Genomic DNA, 20572 nt, shown 5'->3' with positions numbered 1-20572 from the left:
GACCTTGTGTGAAACCTGTCTGAAGGCACTCTCATTTAGGGACATTATATTGTAGGAAAGTTGACCAGCTTTTGGATGTAAGATGCCTGTGGATATACCTGGCTCATGGGAAGTGCTTGAACTTACAATACCTATTTTCTTTTTGACATCCATGGTTGGGTGGGTTTTTTTTCATTTTATATCAGTGGAAATGGGACAGATGTTGCCCACTGTTGTTCTAGATAAGCAGCTTCAGCTGCTGAGGTTTTATTCTCTTGGCTGAAATTGTAAGCTCTAATGAATGGTTTGAATTGTTGGTGATCTCTGTGCTGTAAAGGTGGAAGTTAGTGAATATCCTCATGTTTTAAGGAAGTGCAATCTGGTAAGATTTCTTTAAATGGAAAGAATGCTTCTTTAAGAACTATAATATAAAGTAAAGGAAGTTGTTTAAACCCAGTAAGTAATGTTTTTATTGCTAATATATCTTTAAATATGAATATCTGATAAATTGAGAAATTATTATTTCCTTTACATTATTAAGAACCATTTCATTTCTTTATATACAGATTCTGAAGCTTAACATATTTTGGCATTCCAGTGATACACAGTTAAGTTTTGCAGCACAAAGAATGCATTTTATTACTGAATTGAGAAAAGAATATGTAGAAGTGTTTTTAAACCTGTGCTTACAAGGTACCGTTACCACTTGTAACTATTTTTACAGTAAAGTAATACTTTTCTGAGCGCCACAGATTATGATATGATCCTATGAACTATTTTGTGATGGGAGAATTAGAATATTATGAAAAATGGGAGGAAAGTGTCACCATTCTGTATAGGATAAAATAAATTTAAGCCTCCTGAAAATGACAATTGATGCAATTTATATACTAAAATACCACATCGTGTGTACCAAAAAGTAAGATGTAAGTGTAATTTGAATGGGACATGATGAAAATGCTTTCCAGGTAAAACTTCATAAGAGTTTCTAGTTTCTAGTAACTTGCTATCACAATTATATCTTCATATTTTCCTTGGGGTTTTATGTAAATATTTTTAATTTAACTCAAACAACTAAGCAGTCCCTTTTTTCTCTTTACATAGCAGATGGTACGTGAACAATACACTACAACAACACCAGGCACTAGCCTAGAGAGGCCGAAGAATGAATATGTCTACAAAATTGGAATTTATGGCTGGAGAAAGCGTTGCCTCTACCTGTTTGTTCTCCTCCTGCTTATCATCCTAGTTGTGAATTTTTCTTTGACAATTTGGATTCTTAAAGTGATGTGGTTTTCCCCAGTAAGTGTCCTCTTTAATTTTCCATTCTTTTCATATTCTCTTCTCTTCCCTGCCTCACCACTTCACTTATTTTGTATGTACATCAGCTTCTCTATATGTAATAGATGGTTCTTTTTTCTTTCTTCTCAACTGTAATTTATACTTTGGTTGAGAATATATAAGAAATATCTATCTTTGAACATACTTCCTGATCTGTAATTTCTGCATTGGTAATAATCTTCAAAATACTGAGGCTGTTGATACCCTATATTGAGGTGAATTCTGACAATTCTAAGAGAATGTATTTTACTGTTGTCTCATAGTCTCTGTTTAGTTTATATTTTATAAATGTGTTCGCTGTAATTTTATCTCATACAGAATTCCTTAGTGTTAAAATATTGCTGACAGTTGCTGGTTTTTCTTAGCTTTCTTATATTTATCAGCATCTAAAATTTAACAATTTATTTGCCCAATTAATTACAGCTCAGAGGTAATTATTACTACTTCATGCTTGAGGCTAAGCAGCTATATTATTCAGGAATAAATTTAATAACTTTCCACTGTCATATATATTTTAATATTTATAATGTAATTTTGCATGTAGTAGATGAAAGGGTAACTTTGAGAAGTCTGCAAGATGTAGCTTTAGTCAGAATGCAATAAAATGCATCAGTGAATATTGAAGCTAAGCTAATTTTTTCATAACATACAGTCATGATACACAGGTGATTTGAATAGACTTGTTACAAGAAAAACAATAATAGTCAATTCCTACAGCTCTGCCCCTGCTACTGAAGAAAGTTCCCATTACCTATCGTTATTACGCCTCTGTCACTAAATGAGGGCCATTTTATCTTCACAGAAGCATTTCTATACTTTCTCTTACTATAAAGGAAGTACGTTAATTTTAAGTCCTACTTACTAATATAGTTACTAGTGCTTGAATTCCTGTCAAATTTCTTCCCCCACATAAATTCTTTTCAGCACTGTTACTGTCATAGAGATTACAATGCAGAACATCTTAGATCACATATAATTTTTCTGTTATGCAGTTCACATGGAAGATGTGCACTTGGTGACTGCACATCATGAATCACAGAGAACATAACTTAAAATTGTTTTCCGTGTGGCTCAGGTTTATATTTTTAAGGAGTTTTAAAAGATATTTTCTGTTGTTTTGGTTTCTTTGTATGAAACTGGGTATTTCTTCTCTAATAGCAGTCAGGACTAAAAAAATAGCATCAGAAACTCCACTTCTAGGAACTCCTATCTCCTACCAGTTATCTGTGAGGAAGGCACCAAATGCCTTGATCTGCTGAGGGACAGCATCCTTCTGCCTTGGCAGCAAGAGCAGTGGAATAACAGCTCAAGTAGTGCAGGCTTACATTCTTTCACAGGGTGGACTATGAATGTCAGGGTTATAAGGGTTTTCCTAATTCTCTGTTAAAAAATCTGTATTCCTGACATACCTGGTTAAATAGTTACTTAACTGTAATGCCTTCATTCATTTGGGATAATTTTAGGGAAATACCTATATTTCAGCTAAATATCAGCTCTAAGAACATTTGTGCAAAGTACATGTGTACGTCACAATCCTTAGCAAAAGTATGTGTGAGGTCATTACGAATGGAGAACGTTTTTTGCTGGGTATTGTTTTAGTAGAGTGTATCTGTCAAGACAAGAAGTAACTCTGAAGATACCAGAAATATCATCCAGAGAAGCGCTGCTAGCCTCTAAGAAAAGTCTAAGAAAGAGTATAGACGTTAACTGCATGTTCAAAGTCTGGAAGTATAATAGAAGCATCACAGTCCTTTCCTGTGTCTAAGGAAATACCATTTGTAAAGAATGTGTGTAACAGTCATAGAAATTACAAACACTATCATCAAACCTTTTCCTAATGGAATTATGCATTTATGCCTCCAGGTTTTTGGTTATTGTTTGAAAAAGGGAGGTGACAAAAAGATTTTTATGGTTCTTGAGTTCCAAGCTTGACAAGTATTTGCTATTTAGGAAATCAGTTGATTCATATATATCCTACTTATCCAACTAAACATTCCCATTATTGGGAAGAGTTTAAAAGTAGTTCTGAAATTTTATCCTATGCAGTCATCAGTTATTTGGCAAATATTAGTCTGTCAGCTGTGATAACACTTTTTATATTTATTAATTATGTGTTCTAGGTATATTATGTAGAGATTACACTACTTATTATGTTTAATATTAATAATAGATATTGTCTTTTTAGCTAGTACTTTAAAAGTATTCGGTCCTAGTTTTTAAAAAATACATTAAAATGTTATCCTTGTTAACAATATTAGAATATTAATAGCTAATAAAATATTAACAACTGTTTCTCTGTAAAATAATAGAAGAAACAAGTTGTATTCTTACTAAGGTTGGTAAACATATTTAGAAAAAACATGATAAACATTTAAAAAGGTATTTTTATAGTACAGTTCTGAAGAGAGTTTATGCTCAAAGAAAACTTTAAACATAACCTGATTGTAGTATGTAGTTTTATTAGGAAAACAGTTTTGCAGTATAGTGCATAGGGGTGTTGGTGCTTTAGTGATTGATTGGCACAGTTCTATAGCACAGCCTTTTCATGAGCCCACTCAAAGTTGACAAAATTGTTATTTAGACATCAAAGTTTCTTTTACAGGATAAAAATTGTTTTCTTTTTCTGTAAAGTGTCCTTAAATCTTTCATTAAATAATAACTTGCAGTATACAAAAATCATGTGCTATGTCTATTCATAGATCCAGATTAAAATAATAATGAAATTATGAACAGAGCTTCAACAAGCTCTGGCATAAAATTAATCCATGCACACATCTCCTGTCTCAACCCAAAAAACCAGACAGTGTGATAAATACTAGCAAACAAGCTAAGCTGATAAAGGAGAACGTGAACCAGACATAGATATGCTGCAAGATTAATAGATTTTAATCTTGTAGAAGTTTGGAAGGATGATGAAAGGCGGAGACTTTTCTAAACTCCATTGTTTGAGAGGCCTTCAGCATTAAATGAACATGACTAAATTGAACAGATACTCATTTCATTTCATAAAATCTAGACCAAAAGGGAACAACCTGAACAAAGAATATATTCTTTTTCTCATACTGCCCCAATTACATAACATATGAGCATCTCAAAGTTGTGCAGATTGATTCACAGGTATCAGATATGTCTCATTCTTTTTTTCTCTTTCTCTCCGGTAGTTCGGGGGGACAGGGTCCCAAGTTTTTTTGGGGGGTGAGAGAAGCAAGCTGTGGATTCATAATATTCAGCTGTTTTAGAGAAGACAGAATCAAATAATTATGCCTTGAGCTTGGTGAATAAAGTGAAATAGAGTAATTTAAAAACTAGAATTAGTTTTGTACAAAAATTAGAAAGTTTGAAAAAACTGGAGGTTGGGTTTTTTCACCTGGACATAACATATCAAAATTTTGCATGAAATGGAAATTCCAGATTTTGTTTTTAACATATTGATGCTTTCTGAGAACTAAAGGGGACTGCTAGTCCTAAGAGTTTAGAAAGTAAGAATCTTAAGGGATTTAGGGCTGCAACAGGGCAAGGATATCAGAAGTCCTGTGAACAATTCTGAAGGGTACAACAGGTCTGAAAGAGGGGAACTTCAATGTCCCTGACATCTGCTGAAAGGACAAACATGGCAGGATGGAAGCAGTGAAGGTTTTTAGAGGGTGTCAGGCATAACTTCTGGATAGGAAAACTAAGGGTGGCACACAGCTGGTTCTGCTACTCATGGGATCCCATGGGAGCCAGATCTGAACAGTAAAGTTACTCAGGAAAGCTTGCTGGTGTTTAAGTACAGTATCCTCCAAATGCAGGAATGACCTGTCCTGATACTCAGGAAGATAAATAGCCTGGCTCAGCTAGACAGGTTGCTTGTGATGGAGCTCCAATGCAAAAAGCAGTATAAGAAGAGTTGGAAGCAAGGACAGGCTACAAAGAAGAAATTTAGAAACATTGTCTAGGCCAGGAAATGTGTCAGGCTTCCTGTATCAGGAAAGCCAAAGCTCAGCTTTAGTTAAGACTTACAAGGGACAAAGGGCAACAAGATGGGCTATATCCATAGGTGCGGAGAGAACTGTCTGATTCTCTTGCAAAGTCACCCTCTGCCATGTTTGAAAGGTTATGGAGACTGGGGAGATCCTCAGTGACTGGGGGAATGCAAGCATTGCAAGCATTGCATTGCCTTCAAAAAAAGAGGCCAAAGGGACAGTCTGGTGAATTATGGGCTGCTCAGCCTCGCTTCAGTCCCTGGGAAAATGATGAAAATGATGGAGCAAGTCCTCTTGGAAGACATTTCAAGGCCCATGAAGAAGAATAAGTTAATGGGGCACAGTCAGCATGGATTTACCAAGGGTGAATGATGCCTGAACAACGTGATTACCTTCTATGATAAAAAGTTTGGAGTTATAGACAATGGGAGGGCACAAGATGTCATTTACCTTGACTTTAGCAAGGCTTTTGACACTCTCCCACAATATTCTTGTACCCTAGTTAGGACATTACAGCCATGAAGGGTGGACAACCAGATAAGTAAAAAAAAACCTGGCTGGATGGTCAGGCTCCGAAGGTAGTTACTAACATGTTGTACTCTACATGGAGGCCAGTAATAAGTGTTGCAGGGGTCTATCCTGGGACTGATCCTTTTTAACAACTTTATCAATGACTTATAAGAGGTGACAGAATGCTTGCTCACTAAGTTTGCAGATGATACCTATTTGGGGGAACCATTCAATACTTTCAAGGCTCAGGCTGACATTCAGAGGAGCCTAGACAGGCTGGATGAATGGTCCAACCTTATGAAATTCAGGAAAGTCCCTGGCACCAGCACAGGCTGATTCTGCCTGGCTGGGGGCAGCTCTGTGGAGAAGGCCATGGGGGTTGGTGGGCAGCAAGCTGACCGTGAGCCAACAGTGGCCCTGGCAGCAATGAAGGCCAAGAGCTTCCTGAGCTGTGTGAACAGGGTCAGAGGCAGAGACCACTGGAAGTGATTCTCTCCCTTTACACAGCACTCATCAGAGCACGCATATAATACAACCTCCAGTTTTGAGCCTCCCAACAGAAGAGTGATATTGACAAACTTTAGTATCATTTTTGTTTTTAAGAAGTTTTGTCTTGTGATGTCTTGGCCATCTGATGTTGCCAAGACAGAATATGTTTTTTTCTATAAACAATATTACACTAGTGATTTCCTCTGAAAAACTCATTATTAATCTTTCTTATGCTTCTGACAAAGAGAAGATAAATGCTTCACAGGAAAAAATATATTCCTCTTTTACCTTGTTGTCTTAATTGATTAAAATGACTGCATAATTTTAAAATGGTCCACTGACTCTTAGCTTATAACATTTTAATTTCAAGGCCATCAGTTATACTAGACTAGATGCTATCATATGAGATGAAAATTCATCCTTCTAGACACTATCAGATCCTAAAATATTTAACTAGAAAAATACTGAATATATTGAATGCAAGAATACTCCTTACTCTCATTGTTCTTTTCCAAATCCTTATTGTGGTATAGACTATAGAACTGGGCATTTCTCAGTCTTTCTAATTGAAACTGTTTTGATTTATATGGAAAAACTGATTCTTTATTGGGCTGGAGGTAACACATGCTTTAGCTGTCAGGTGATTATGGCACTCACCTTGGAGACAGAAGCTTCTGTTGTAGCTTCTGCTCCAATTAATATTTAATGATTTCATATGAAGTAGAACAAATTAGAAAAAGAGAGAGTATAAGATTCCCAACATCAAATGTACTATAATCTGTTGGTTAGAGCATGGATCTCTGGGAGAAGATATGAGATCAGATTTTCCCAGGGAAAGGAGGAATTTCAATCTGGGAGTGCAACAACCCCACGGAGTCCTGCGACCACTTGTTCTTAAGTAAAAGGACATCAGTACCTCTTCACATGGCCCCTCTTCATCCTTGTAGACTTTATTAATAAGATGGTCACTTAGGAGATTTTGGTTGTGTTCATGTCCAATGGTGATCAGATAATTTAACTGCAAGAATATTAGTATGCCTAGATCTCATGGACAAGTGAGCAGGACTTTTGAGGATCTATATTTTGGAATTTGATTCTTAAATTGTTTCAGTATCTCCCATACTAATTGTCCAACATATAAATTCCATATTGACATGACTCTAGAAGGCTGTATGACTGGCAAACAATTTGGAAAAGTTGGACAGTGTTGAGCTAATCTGTATAACAATGTTTTATACAACACTGAGCATCTGAAAGCTTTATACAGATTAGCTGCTCAGTAGGATGCATTAACAAGAGGTATTTGGCTTCTCAGTTTGTTACATAACTGATATGATTTCACAACTGTAATCTTCTGTTTGCATTGCTGCCTCGGTGACTTCTGAGGGTTTTTTTCTTTTTGCATTTTTACTTTTCCATTATCTTTATGTTCCTTAGAGAAAACTAAGTTCCTGAGACTGCTTTCACATTTTCTCCTGAATATAACAATCTTTAGCTGTCCTACCCTGCTATCACATAGAGAATTAGTACTCATGTCTTCAGAACTTCACCCATAATACTGATCCATGGTGTCAACACTGTAATCAGTGAAGACTTGGACCAAAATTTTTAGGTCACTATTGAATTTCATAGATTGTCATGCTAATACTCTATATCTCAGGTGTGAAAAATGCACCTGATCAGATGATTACCATTTCTGATGCACTAGCAAATCTTGTTCAGAAACACCACATTAATGCAGCTATGATATCATTTAGATTATGCTACATTATCGTAATGCCAGGAACAGTCGTGCACCAAAGTTTATTCCTAACTTTTTTTAGCGTCTGATGGAGAAATCCATGTTTCCATGGGCTTTAGTGGATGTCACACCTATCATGGTCTCCTGGAATAAGAAAGGTCAAGGCAATTGTGCTGTATTTCATGTTGATAAGGACAGACAGTCATGAAACAAGAGTTCCCCGGGATAACTAGATGCCTTTCTCCAGTGTGGAGTTTGGCATGTAGCACAGGTTTTTCTCTGACAAAAATTTTAAGCGCAGTGAGTAAGATGACCAGGTAAGATGACCTATGACCAGGTAACCCACCTAGTGGATGAGGGAAAGGCTGTGGATGTGGTCTACCTGGACTTCAGTAAGGCCTTTGACACCGTCTCCCACAGCATTCTCCTCGAGAAGCTGGCGGCTCATGGCTTAGACAGGTGGACTCTGCACTGGGTCAAAAACTGGCTGGACGGCCGGGCCCAGAGAGTTGTGGTGAATGGAGTTAAATCCAGTTGGCGGCCGGTCACGAGCGGTGTTCCCCAGGGCTCAGTTCTGGGGCCGGTCTTGTTCAACATCTTTATCAATGATCTGGACGAGGGGATTGAGTGCACCCTCAGTCAGTTTGCAGAGGACACCAAGTTGGGCGGGAGTGTTGATCTGCTCGAGGGTAGGAAGGCTCTGCAGAGGGACCTGGACAGGCTGGATCAATGGGCCGAGGCCAATTGTATGAGGTTCAACAAGGCCAAGTGCCGGGTCCTGCACTTGGGCCACAACAACCCCATGCAGCGCTACAGGCTTGGGGAAGAGTGGCTGGAAAGCTGCCTGTCAGAAAAGGACCTGGGGGTGCTGGTTGACAGCCGGCTGAACATGAGCTGGCAGTGTGCCCAGGTGGCCAAGAAGGCCAATGGCATCCTGGCCTGTATCAGAACTAGTGTGGCCAGCAGGAGTAGGGAAGTGATTGTGCCCCTGTACTCGGCCCTGGTGAGGCCACACCTCGACTACTGTGTTTAGTTTTGGGCCCCTCACTACAAGAAGGACATTGAGGTGCTGGAGCGTGTCCAGAGAAGGGCAACGAGGCTGGTGAGGGGTCTGGAGCACAAGTCTTATGAGGAGCGGCTGAGGGAACTGGGGTTGTTTAGCCTGGAGAAAAGGAGGCTGAGGGGAGACCTCATCGCTCTCTACAACTACCTGAAAGGAGGTTGTAGCGAGGTGGGTGTCGGTCTCTTCTCCCAAGGAACTAGCGATAGGACGAGAGGAAACGGCTTCAAGCTGCGCCAGGGGAGGTTTAGATTGGATAGCAGGAAAAATTTCTTCACCAAAAGGGTTGTCAAGCATTGGAACAGGCTGCGCAGGGAAGTGGTTGAGTCCCCATCCCTGGAGGTATTTAAAAGACGAGTAGATGCGGCACTTAGGGACATGGTTTAGTGGGCATGGTGGTGTTGGGTTGACGGTTGGACTCGATGATCTTAGAGGTCTTTTCCAACCTTAATGATTCTATGATTCTATGATCGTTGCAGCTAATAAATACCTTCTGTGTGTTTCTGCAATGTCTAGCACAACAGGGCCTCCATCCAGACTGGGACCTGTGAGCACGACAATAAGAAAGGACAATAAATATTATGTAACAAGCAGTTTCCCATTAAACAGATACAAGTTTTTATAAGATTAATCCAAACTTAAAAGTCCATTCTCCTAAAATGTAGAGATCTGGTTGCCAGACAATTTCAGGAGTATTAATATTGAATTATACCTTTGGAGTTCTGCTGTTTTATTGATGCTCTCTCTTACCCACACAATAACTGTTTCCATACAGGTTTATGTAGAAGACAGAGTCAGAATTGGACGTATCATTCTTCAGAAGAATCATATAATAGCCTATGGCTAAGCTGTACACCAATTTTGTTTCCCTTGGTGAGAACTAACAAGAAATCCAATGGCTTCTGTGATTCTTTGCAGGTCTTTGAAGACTTTCAGATATGTAATAAAGATCTTACTAGTAGCCTTACTACTGTTTTTACAAATCCCCGAGCCTGTAAATTCTAGAAGCACATGACCATTCCTACGATTTCTTCCATTCCTTTTTATCTAGCATACGTTTTCCCATTGTTAGTCCTTCAATTTAAGAAACCTACCTGCCCTGTCCACAGAAGTAAATGTAAAGTCCTTATATTCTTGGTTCCTCAAAGGACTTCCACAGTTCTGTATTGGATCTTCACACCTTTACTTCCTTAATGACCCAAAACCTCCATCACCTGTTTTGTCCATTCATTTTTTGCTCTATTGTCCTACCTCCTTTTTAGTGAGCGTCCAGGTGACATCTCCAAATATATTCTGTGTACATCTTACAATGGTCTCATATATTTTAAAGAATTTCTTTTTTGGCTTTTAAAATGTCTTCTAGTTAAAAGCCTTGTCTGTGCCTTCATGTCTGCTCAGACAAAACGATTATGAGAATTCATGTTTCTCCATAATAAAATTGACTAATATATAGCTGTACTGACTGCTTACTAAACTTTTCCAAATATACATTTCTGTATACCTAAAGTTGTAGGGAAAATGTAATTGAATGAGGTGTAATAATAATTAAATAATATAGAATGAAAATGTAATTGAATTGAAAACTCCTCAATACCTGTACTGGGAAATACATGAATTGTCTAAAACTTTCTCCTCACTTTTTATGTTGAAAAACTTATTCCATGAGCTCAAAACAGTTTTGCTTTGTTTTTCAAATTTTCTTGTTTCATCGTTAACCAAATAAAAAATTTGAAAATGTATGATCAGGTCCTAGCTATAGAGTAGGGCATGGATTGGAAATTGTCAAAAATTCTAAATGTAATCCAACAGGAACTGCAAAAAGCTCTCACTCATTCCAACTTTATATTTCATTTGTCATTGCTGTTATATTTTAGGTATATTGTGTAATTAATTTATACAAATACATGTTAAGCTACCAGTTTATTGATGCATAGCATATATTTATGCCATTATTTTAAAGATTATATTATTGTCAGTGCTAGATTCGAGCTTGCTGTGATGCACTATAGGGAAAATTGAAAAGATTTGTTTTCCATTTTGCTCAATAAGAGTTACAAAAATGCACTTATTAATAATGTCATTAGAGAAGCATCATGGTAGGTGATTATACTTTTATGTGTAAAATCTCTGTGGTCACTATAAATTTTTGTACCATGAGTAAAAAAACGGTCGTGATGGCATTTAGCAAAGGTAACCAAAACTCTGCTCTTAAACTTTATTTTATCAGTAATACTAAGATGAGGGGAAGGCTAGGTAATTCAAAATGAGGTTGGGTTGTTATTGGCGATGATCTGTTTTTAATTGCAATATACTGCAGTGGTTGCTATTTAATATGATAATACCATTTTAAAATAAATTTGCATGATAGCTGCAAGACAAAACATAAGGTAAAATATTTAATTCATTCCTTTCACACAGAGCTGTAGACTTCCTCAGCAGTGCTTTGTGAGGGATGCAACATCTCTTTGTCCTTTTTTCTTCTCACATTTTTGTCATCTTGACTATTTAGACAGCAAATTCTGTCAGGGTGGAGATGTTTGTCACTGTGTACTTACACAAGGTGTAGAGCACTGAGACCATAAGATGAAACGTCCCCTAGTACAAATGATAGGATTTATAATATTGAATCAATACATAGCCTGTGTAATCATATACACCATGCAAATATCCCTGATTCCTCAGAGGAATTCAAGAAATAAACATCATGCACAGTTGTTGCGAAGAAAATCCTTTTGACAACCTTTACAAATCAAAGGAAAAGATTTAATTCCACTTCTTTAGCTAAGTTGCATAATTACAAATGTTAATATAATAAAATGAATTAGCCAACTTATAAAAACTCAATTCCTGACTAAATGTATGTAGCGGTGGGAGTAGCAGTCTGTTTTTCTAATGTTGAGTAAATCACGGGAGATGTAATGCCAGATGTAATGGCATTTTTATTAGCTGAGTATTATCCAGCTTTGAAATGTCTGTGCAGTACAGAACCAGAGACAGAATTTGGTCCTTGCCGAACAAGGAAATAAAGCTGGAACTGAATCTGTTTTGAGAAGGTATTTCTTCCTCTTGAGTAATACCTGTTGTAATTAATACCTTTCTTTACTTAAGAACGTCTGTTGTTCTATATATCAGGACAAAGAGGACCTGAAAATATCTTGAAAGTATGCATCTTAAATATTAATCCTGTTTTATGAAAGAAATGTTATCAAAACTAAGCAAATGTCAATGGTATGATGAATTTGCATCTTTTGTAGCCATTTCCTTACAAAACTGTTGAGTTCAAAGTGGCCATCTACTTTTCTAGATCATGGAGTATTACTTACCCACTTTCTAGAATCATAGAATCGCCATATCTGCAAAGGGTGTTTTAGTCTGTATCCAGCCCTAAGACAGGCGAGACTAACTTCTATACTAGGAGTGCTTGCTGTTGCTAAGGGCTCTGATTTGACCAATGTCTTTGTCCATTATCATCTAAGAAGAGGAGTCAGATAACCTTCTCTGTCTGAGCCCAGGAAATAGAGTCCTTGCAACAGAAAATGAGATGAGGCATCAGTAATGTTATTATACCAAGCACGTACTTAGCTCCAAAATAGATATTGTAAGTCAAACAGGGAGTTTCATCAGATTCATTACCAATCCTGTTTTGCTGATTGCTCTTTAACAATCTCTACCCACAGCCCTATTATCTCAACAAAACAGTACGCTCTTGTTTGCAAAGCAAGTTCTCTAAATAGTAATTGCTGCAAGAAGTACTGCAGTGAAAGCTGGATCTATAAAGCCATTAATTGAACTAGCTTTGGGGCACAACAAATGATATCTTGGTCTGAACTTGCCAAGGTCTTTCCCTGGGCTGGCCTAAAAGTAGGATGTTAACACCTTTTCTTACTTACAGGATACTTATCTGAATGGAAATACTGCATCCTCCCTACTCTGAAGTTAATATCATTATCAGTTCCAATCAGCAACTACAGCATATGTGGACTTTTAATATCTGGAAATTTGAATATTCAGGGAGCAGGTATTACAAATCAAACATGCTATTAACTCCTGAGACAGGAGCTACTTTAATTTGAATTGAATGCATGTTAAAGCAATGTTTGGATTAACTTAAGAGATTTTATTGTTGTAACCATCCTAACATATGGATACGCCTGTCTTTCCGGTATTTGATCTCTCCCCAAAAGAGGGAAATACACATCTACCTGTACAGCTATTAGCTGATACATAGACCAGAAGTTTAATTTCCATTGTTTTAAGGAGTCAGGACTGCAATTGAGTCTAATGCTCAGAAGGTGCAGAAACAGTGGTGATGTAAGAAGAGTGGTTGAGTCCTATGTGTATCAATATCTATGTTGGAAGGAAAATGCAAGTTACAGTTATTGATTGAATTTAGGTGACTAGAAATACTCATCATAAACTGAATTAATGTTCCTCATGCCTCACCCTCATTTTTAAGGGCCACGTCCCTACAGCAGCAGACCTCTACATCATTATATTGGCTTGGGAGGTAAATCCCAAATATATCATCTGATGCTCGTTTGACTACGTAAGACATAGACAGCAGAAAGCTCAGCTGCCTGAGAGCAAGTCACTGAGTGCAAGAGCCCTAGAGCTACAGCTGCTTGCTTCCACTCCTAGTAGTCCCACAGTAATGTGCCATGTGCAACTCTTTCCATGTGACTTTCTTGGTCATGATTCAGAGCAGCAGGTTCCACTATGACAACAGATGAAAGAGGGAAAGTTCTTGCATCCTGTTTTAACAAGTCAGGCCTTTAGCGCTAGCCATACCAGTGCTGTCGAACTTGCTTTATCCAGTCATGTCTATATTTTCCTCAGCACAGATATTCATAGCCAGAAGAAGGCAGTCATATCACCAGTATGACTTTTGGAACTTTTTGGTCCTGAGAAAGGACTCAGTCCTTCTATGGTCCTCTGAAAGAAACTTAAAGGCTTTTCCACAGTTTGTGGACATACTGCACTTCTCTGCTGGCTTTGTGGAGAATGGAACTGCTTCCCATTATTTTGGAGGAAAAATATTTTACATTTGTTGTGTCTGGAGTCTAGGAGAGTGACAACCCATCCATGATGGTCCTCCCATCCAGATGCTCCATAGAACAATGAATCTAACCTAGGATTCTAGTAGTGGTGGCTACTCATATCAGGTGGTTTAGAGTATCCCTATGTAGACAATTTGCTGAATAGCTGTCAAATATCCTTTAGACCATGATTTCTGAATCAAAGAGCCTTTTGTTGAACTTTTATGAGGTTTGAACCCACTCAGAGCTTGAATTTCTTGTAGAAGGCCTTGGCTCTGTTTCTACAAGCACTTACCTCCTCGAGAGCATTTTCAACGGATAAAAAACAACTTCTACCGCAGTTGAAGACATCCTGTTACTCCAATTAGAATCTGCCTAGCAGTTTTGAAAGTAAAACTGGTCACACCTTTGTGAACACTAATGCTAAATCACATCTTTGGTGCATAAGGGTTTGGCAGCTACCAGGAGTTCCCACACCAATCAACTCCTTGCAGCAATAGCAAAATCTGCTCAGTGTCTGTAGAGATACAACTTCATCCTCCTCTTCTATATAGCTCAGTCCCTGTCTCGCTGAGGGCTTTGACGAATTAGAATACATGAGCCTGTTGTGGTTTAACCTCAGTCGGCAACTAGGCACCACACAGCCGCTCGCTCACTCCCCCCCACCCGGTGGGATGGGGGAGAGAATTGGAAGAGCACAAGTGAGAAAAACTCATGGCTTGAGATAAAAACAGTTTAATAATTGAAATAAAATGATAATAATAATATAAAAATAATAATACACAAAACAAGTGATGCACAGTACAATTGCTCACCACCCGCCAACCGATGCCCAGCCAGTCCCCGAGCATCGGCCCCCCCGGCCAGCTTTTCCCAGTTTATGTACTGAGCATGACGTCACATGGTATGGAATGTCCCTTTGGCCAGTTTGGCTGTGCCTCCTCCCAGCTTCCCGTGCACCTGCAGCCTTCTCAGTCGGTAGAGCATGGGAAACTAAAAAGTCCTTGGCTAGTGTAAGCATTACCTAGCAACAACTAAAACATCAGTGCGTTACCAACTTTGTTCTCATCCTAAATCCAAAACACAGCACTGTACCAGCTACTAGAAAAGAAATTAACTCTATCCCTGCCGAAACCAGGACAGAGCCTCAGGGTTATATGCACTACAATGTGTTACAGCTCAGGGCCAGCACACTCACGCAGTGACAGTCACCAACATCAGGATAACAGGAGTCCAGACTTGCCATACATTCGCTATACTTAATGAAGCACTTTTTTTTTTTCTAATCAATAGCTTATTGTATAACTGCATCAAAGTCCGCGTCTAACTGAAATTTGGACCCTTTCCTCAAGTCAATAGAAATATTTTTTATTCAATCATTTAAATAGGAACAGAATCAAATCCTTGAAACTGAAAGCATCAAGGTTGTTCATCACTGAGGAAGTCACAATACTCAGTAAATAATAATTGGCTTCTCGTAATGTAAGAAACAGAGTGGTTGTTGAGAGAACATTATGTGTAACTATTATACTCTTCCTTTTTATGGAACTTATCATTGGATTTCAGTGCATTAAGGTGGTTGTTTATCCTAAATCCCTCCCTTTTACATTCCATGTAACTTCAATATGCCAATTATAAAAGGGGGATAATAGAATTTCCCCATCTTACAGTACTGCATAACTCAGTTCTTTTACAATCTTGAGATGCTCAAATATCGTGGTACTAGGGAAATAATAATTGTTTACAGCCACAATGGTAATAGAAGTGAGGATCATTAGATGAAATCCACATTTTTGTTGTTCTCATGCATGTTACAGAGTTTATCTGTTTGTTATCACAGATAGTCATTTATGCAGGTAACCCAAGTCTAAATTTCCATATGCTTTTGCACTTCCCAAGTGGTCAATGAGAATGGGTAATGAAGCTCTTACTCAAATATGCAAGAATGTTAGCTTTGTGTCAATGCTTAAATGAAATATCTGATGAAGAAAATAGGACATACTTGAGGAGATACTCATACAAAGTAATCCTGAGTAATATGACTGGATTTACTGAAAAATGAGAACTTATCGATAAGTTAAAGTGCTAAGTTTTGTCACATGGCATATTATTCTTGATGTCAAAGACATTCCTTTGTCTATATAGCATTTTTAGTATAATCATTGCTGAAAAATCTGAATCTGTTAGAGTGTGCTGAGTAAATTGCATAATCTTCTTTTTCAACATCATAGAGTTTTTTGTCTCTACTAAAAATTTTTTCCTGGCAAAGCCAAAGGCAGGATAGAGATTGCCACCCAGGAGTTTGTTAATTTTCCCAGATCTGCTTCAGAGCAAGATTTAATTGCTACTTCTTCCTCTGCCTTCTTAAATTTCAATGTCATTTTTATACCTACTGTATAATATACTGTTTATTTAGTTCCTTATATTCCAGGAAAAATATGCAAACTGTGTTTAAACCTGATGGTTAATATAATCTACTTTCACCTAATGAGAAAAGGCATGAGATCAGAGCAATAATGAGATTCTAAATTTACTTAATTAAATGAGATCCATTTGTTAGTGGTATTTCTTTAGAATATCCTGATATTTCACATCATATTTTTCAAAAGTGTTTGTCTTAAAACCTATAGGTTTTTATGGTGTTGCAGTGATCTCTGTTTTGTGTTACAAGTTAGAAAAAGCTGTCCATAGTCTTCACTAGAAAAGCATATTTCGAAATCACTCAGTGCTGCCTAGGAATTGTGATTATGAAAACCATAGGGGGCTTATCATAGGTATTATTTTAGTTTTGCCTCATGAGATGTATCAGTATATACTAGGTACTTTTTAAAAGCTTTGCAATGGTCTAGAATTTAGAAATCGTATCTACTCCCACTGAGAAAAGTCAGTACATTATGTATTTCAAAGCAGTAAGATATTTAACACTGAATAACAGATTCCATAAATAGCTATTCTAAAAGCCTCTTTCCTGAAATAAATCCTTGCTGAGGAGGAATCGCAGCTGTACTCTCCAGTGGAGTGAACTGCTGACATGAATATTTCTTACCTTATGGAACTGAAGCAAAGCTTCTTTCTCTCTTTGTCTCTCTTCAAGCTTGTTAGAAGAAAATAGCTACCGTTTTTCATTGAAGGCAGGTTAGACATGTTATTTGGCATTACTTGTCTATATATATATGTATAAAATATATATAATCTCATTGGCAAGAACATACCATATTTGAAAATAATTACCATCTCTTAAAGTTACAGCTTTTTTCAGCAGTAGGCATAATTCATTAGACGAACAGGTTATTGATGTGTCATCAGTGGCCTGTCATGTATCTCTTCTTCTCTGCTTACATGCAGAACAACCTGAAAAATATTTGGAGTGGAAATACTTTTTGGCTTTATTGTTTATTATTTAGCCCTTCCACCTACTCCTTCTAGTTTAAGGCAGTTGACTTGAAATATTTTCATGTGTGGCCAAACTGTAAGGCTGCAAATTTTTTGCCAAGTTTTCTCTCTTTTTATGGCGGGGGAGGGGTGAATCCTTTACAAATCAGCTAAATACCTGTGAAATACCTAGCAGCTGAAGTCTGCAAGTATGCAGATGTACTTACTGAAGTAATTCCTCACTCATTTTTCACATTATCAATTCTATGGTAATGATGAAAGAAAGTAAAAAGAATGAAATAAGATATGGGCTGGAAAGCATAACTGGGCTAAAATCAGGTGGGAGCGACTAAGAGAGAATAAGGAAGGTACAAAAACTGAAAAGCAGGTGACAGAGAGAAAGGAAGATGATAGTGTGAGAAAGAGAGCCTTGACCTACAATTAGAAGAGGAAAAAAAAAATAAACTAAGGAGTGAAAAATGAATTAAAAAGAAAGAAGTAATTACTGAAAATGGAAGCAAATAAAAATCCCTATTTGTCTCTTTAAAAGGCTTAGAAGTATTACATTCCTTGTAAAATACATTATTGATAGAATAAACCTTGAGTTGTTAACATAAGGTTTGTTTTATGTGAATACTCGTGTGTAAAAGTTTATTGTTCATGACATTTTTAGAAGGCAAGTACAAAGATTATTTCAGCACAGCCAATACAAATTAACTTCTTTTTAAGTTAGTGACTGTAATATTGTATTTTTTCCTCAAAAAAAAAAAAAATCCCAATTTAAATATTTTTTTCTTGAAAGCTACAATTTCTTAAAGAAAAATACTCCTGGAAGAAATGAGGAATTCTCAAAATTTTAGGCGCATTAATATGGGTCTCTTTATCAATAGACTGGAGGCAGGCAGCTCTGGAAATTTCCAGTTTATGAAAAGAACAAAAACTAAATACAGCAACAATAATAAAATGTGCATAATTCTTGCATCTTCTCCTCAGACTGGAATGGGACACCTGCGTGTTACAAAAGAAGGCCTTCGTCTGGAAGGGGAGTCGGAATTCTTATTCCCTCTTTATGCCAAAGAAATCCATTCTCGAGTGGTAAGCAGATAATCTTTCAGTAATGCTAAAATAAAATCAATGTACTTATGAACAGTTGAATTCAGGCAAAGTCCAGGCATTTGTCATGGAAATATATATATATGTGTGTGTGTATACCTGTATACACACATATTTTTGCATAATTTATAAGCATGATCATTAGGTCAATGTTCTGATACTATGGCAGAATTAACATTTTTCTCTTAGGCATGTGGTAAGAAATAGCTCAAAAAGGAATTATAAAGGTCATTGTATATAAGCAATGCTAAAATTTTAAGAGTGTGTAGAAAGTTGTTCATTATTTTTACTGAGATTATTTTTTAATGCAGGCTTTCCTGTGAAACTGCGTGTTTTGTTTATTCATCCATAATGGAATAGTTTAAATATCTTTAAAATTAATGGATCTTATTGGAAAAGTTACAATTTCTCTAATAAGTTCAGTTTTTATCACTTCTAGGACAACGATATTAAATGTATGATATCTTTATATATTTATGTCTATAAAATCTACAAGACTAAATGGGAAGATTTAGGATTGAATCTTGTTTACATAGACAGAAAATATTATTATTGAGGTAAAAGGAATAACATACTTGATCAAAGAAAATAATTATCAAGCAGATTAACTTTAAAATGGCACTGAGAAGGGGTATGGTATGAAAGATTTTTATTGAAGTACTAGAGGAAGAAAGAGAGAATCGGAATTGGTTTTCATTATCCAGGTGAACCCTGAAACTTAGGTAAATTTTTTGTACAGCGATATCTGTTTCTGGCCAACAAAATGAATATTCTTCAGAACTATTGTCTATAATCTAAACTCTCACAAAATAAAGCCATGTTTTATGAACCAATGGGACATTTCATTGAATGAAGTGCTGATTCAATGAGACTAAAAGCTGCATATGGCTCTTTCATTACTTCAAACATGTAATCATCCTCACCAAGTCATTAGAAGAAATAGCCAGCTATAAGACTTTTCTGAAACCAGGAAAAAAGTTAGTGTTTGTATCGCTATAGCAAGAAAAAATGTAAATAAATTTATCAGAAAACATGGTTGATATAAGATTTAGGATGAGGTTGTCAAAATGCTCGATTACTGAAATTTAAGCAATACCAGCATAATTTACTTCTATTAAGCCTTTCTTCTCTCTGCAACAAGTATTTCCAGTAGCAGCAACAGCTCTTACTTAGACGGTGAAATTCTATTGCTAAATCTATATTTCCATTTTGTTTCTTATGCTGTATTCTTTTCTGCCTCATAGGCAGTGGGAAAACTATTTATGTCCTTAAATGAATTTCCCTTGAGGTTGTTTATCTAATAAGACATGTAACTTTTTAAGACCAGCATAGCTAATACTTAAGAACTCCCTCTGCCCCAAAAAATCGTTAAGCAATGTTAAGTTACCATTCATGCTCTTTTAATATTCCTTCCAGCTCTTAATACATTTAGTACAATATAGGAAGAAGGAGGTGTGGCAGCGTCTAATCTAAGCTTAGCTGTCTAATGACCCATCATGATCATTAGTAGCATGCATTAATTAAAGCCTTCAGGCTACCACATGTCTCTGCCCGCTATGAACTGATAATTCATCAGAGGTTTTTTGTTTGTTTGCTTGCTTTTTAAAATATTTGAACTCTCTAGAGGCTTAAGTGCCTGTAGCTTGATCTCCTGAGTGCCATCTATATATTTATTCTCATAAAGTTGCTTATTTGTTATGATTTCTTTTTCTAAGTTTGTCTGTTAGAGAATTGGGCCACTGACAGCTATCATAGCAGCTTTCTCCCTTGCCTTAATAGTTTTCTCCTTGCAGTCTCTTGCTTTTCTCACCTAATGAGGTCTCCAAAGTACTAAGAAAATACGTAGCAGAAAATCTACTTGCTGTGCATCATCACTGGAGCCTATCACAAGTTTATGCCTTCATTATAAGTCCAACACAGAGTTGTGGGCAACACCGTTGCATACTAGTTAATACATATTCATGGA

At 36.9% G+C, this 20572-nt stretch overlaps 1 protein-coding gene across 6 annotated transcripts in view; it reads left to right on the top strand.

Annotated features, from left to right (window-relative positions):
- The window catches only part of SGCG (sarcoglycan gamma), a 161413-nt gene that overhangs the window by 83509 nt on the left and 57332 nt on the right, over positions 1-20572 (top strand). For 3 of the 6 annotated variants that reach the window (XM_076328099.1, XM_076328102.1, XM_076328103.1), the window contains 2 exons: positions 1087-1281; positions 18487-18588. In XM_076328099.1, the coding sequence (XP_076184214.1) occupies positions 1087-1281; positions 18487-18588 (297 nt within the window). Of the gene's footprint in view, positions 1-1083; positions 1282-18486; positions 18589-20572 lie in introns of all 6 variants that reach the window. The other 3 variants (XM_076328098.1, XM_076328100.1, XM_076328104.1) reach the window with 1 other exon arrangement.

This window comes from Aptenodytes patagonicus, chromosome 1, assembly GCF_965638725.1.
Source record: "Aptenodytes patagonicus chromosome 1, bAptPat1.pri.cur, whole genome shotgun sequence".
Lineage (NCBI taxonomy): Eukaryota > Metazoa > Chordata > Aves > Sphenisciformes > Spheniscidae > Aptenodytes > Aptenodytes patagonicus.
This window is presented reverse-complemented; position numbering and strand designations above follow the sequence as displayed.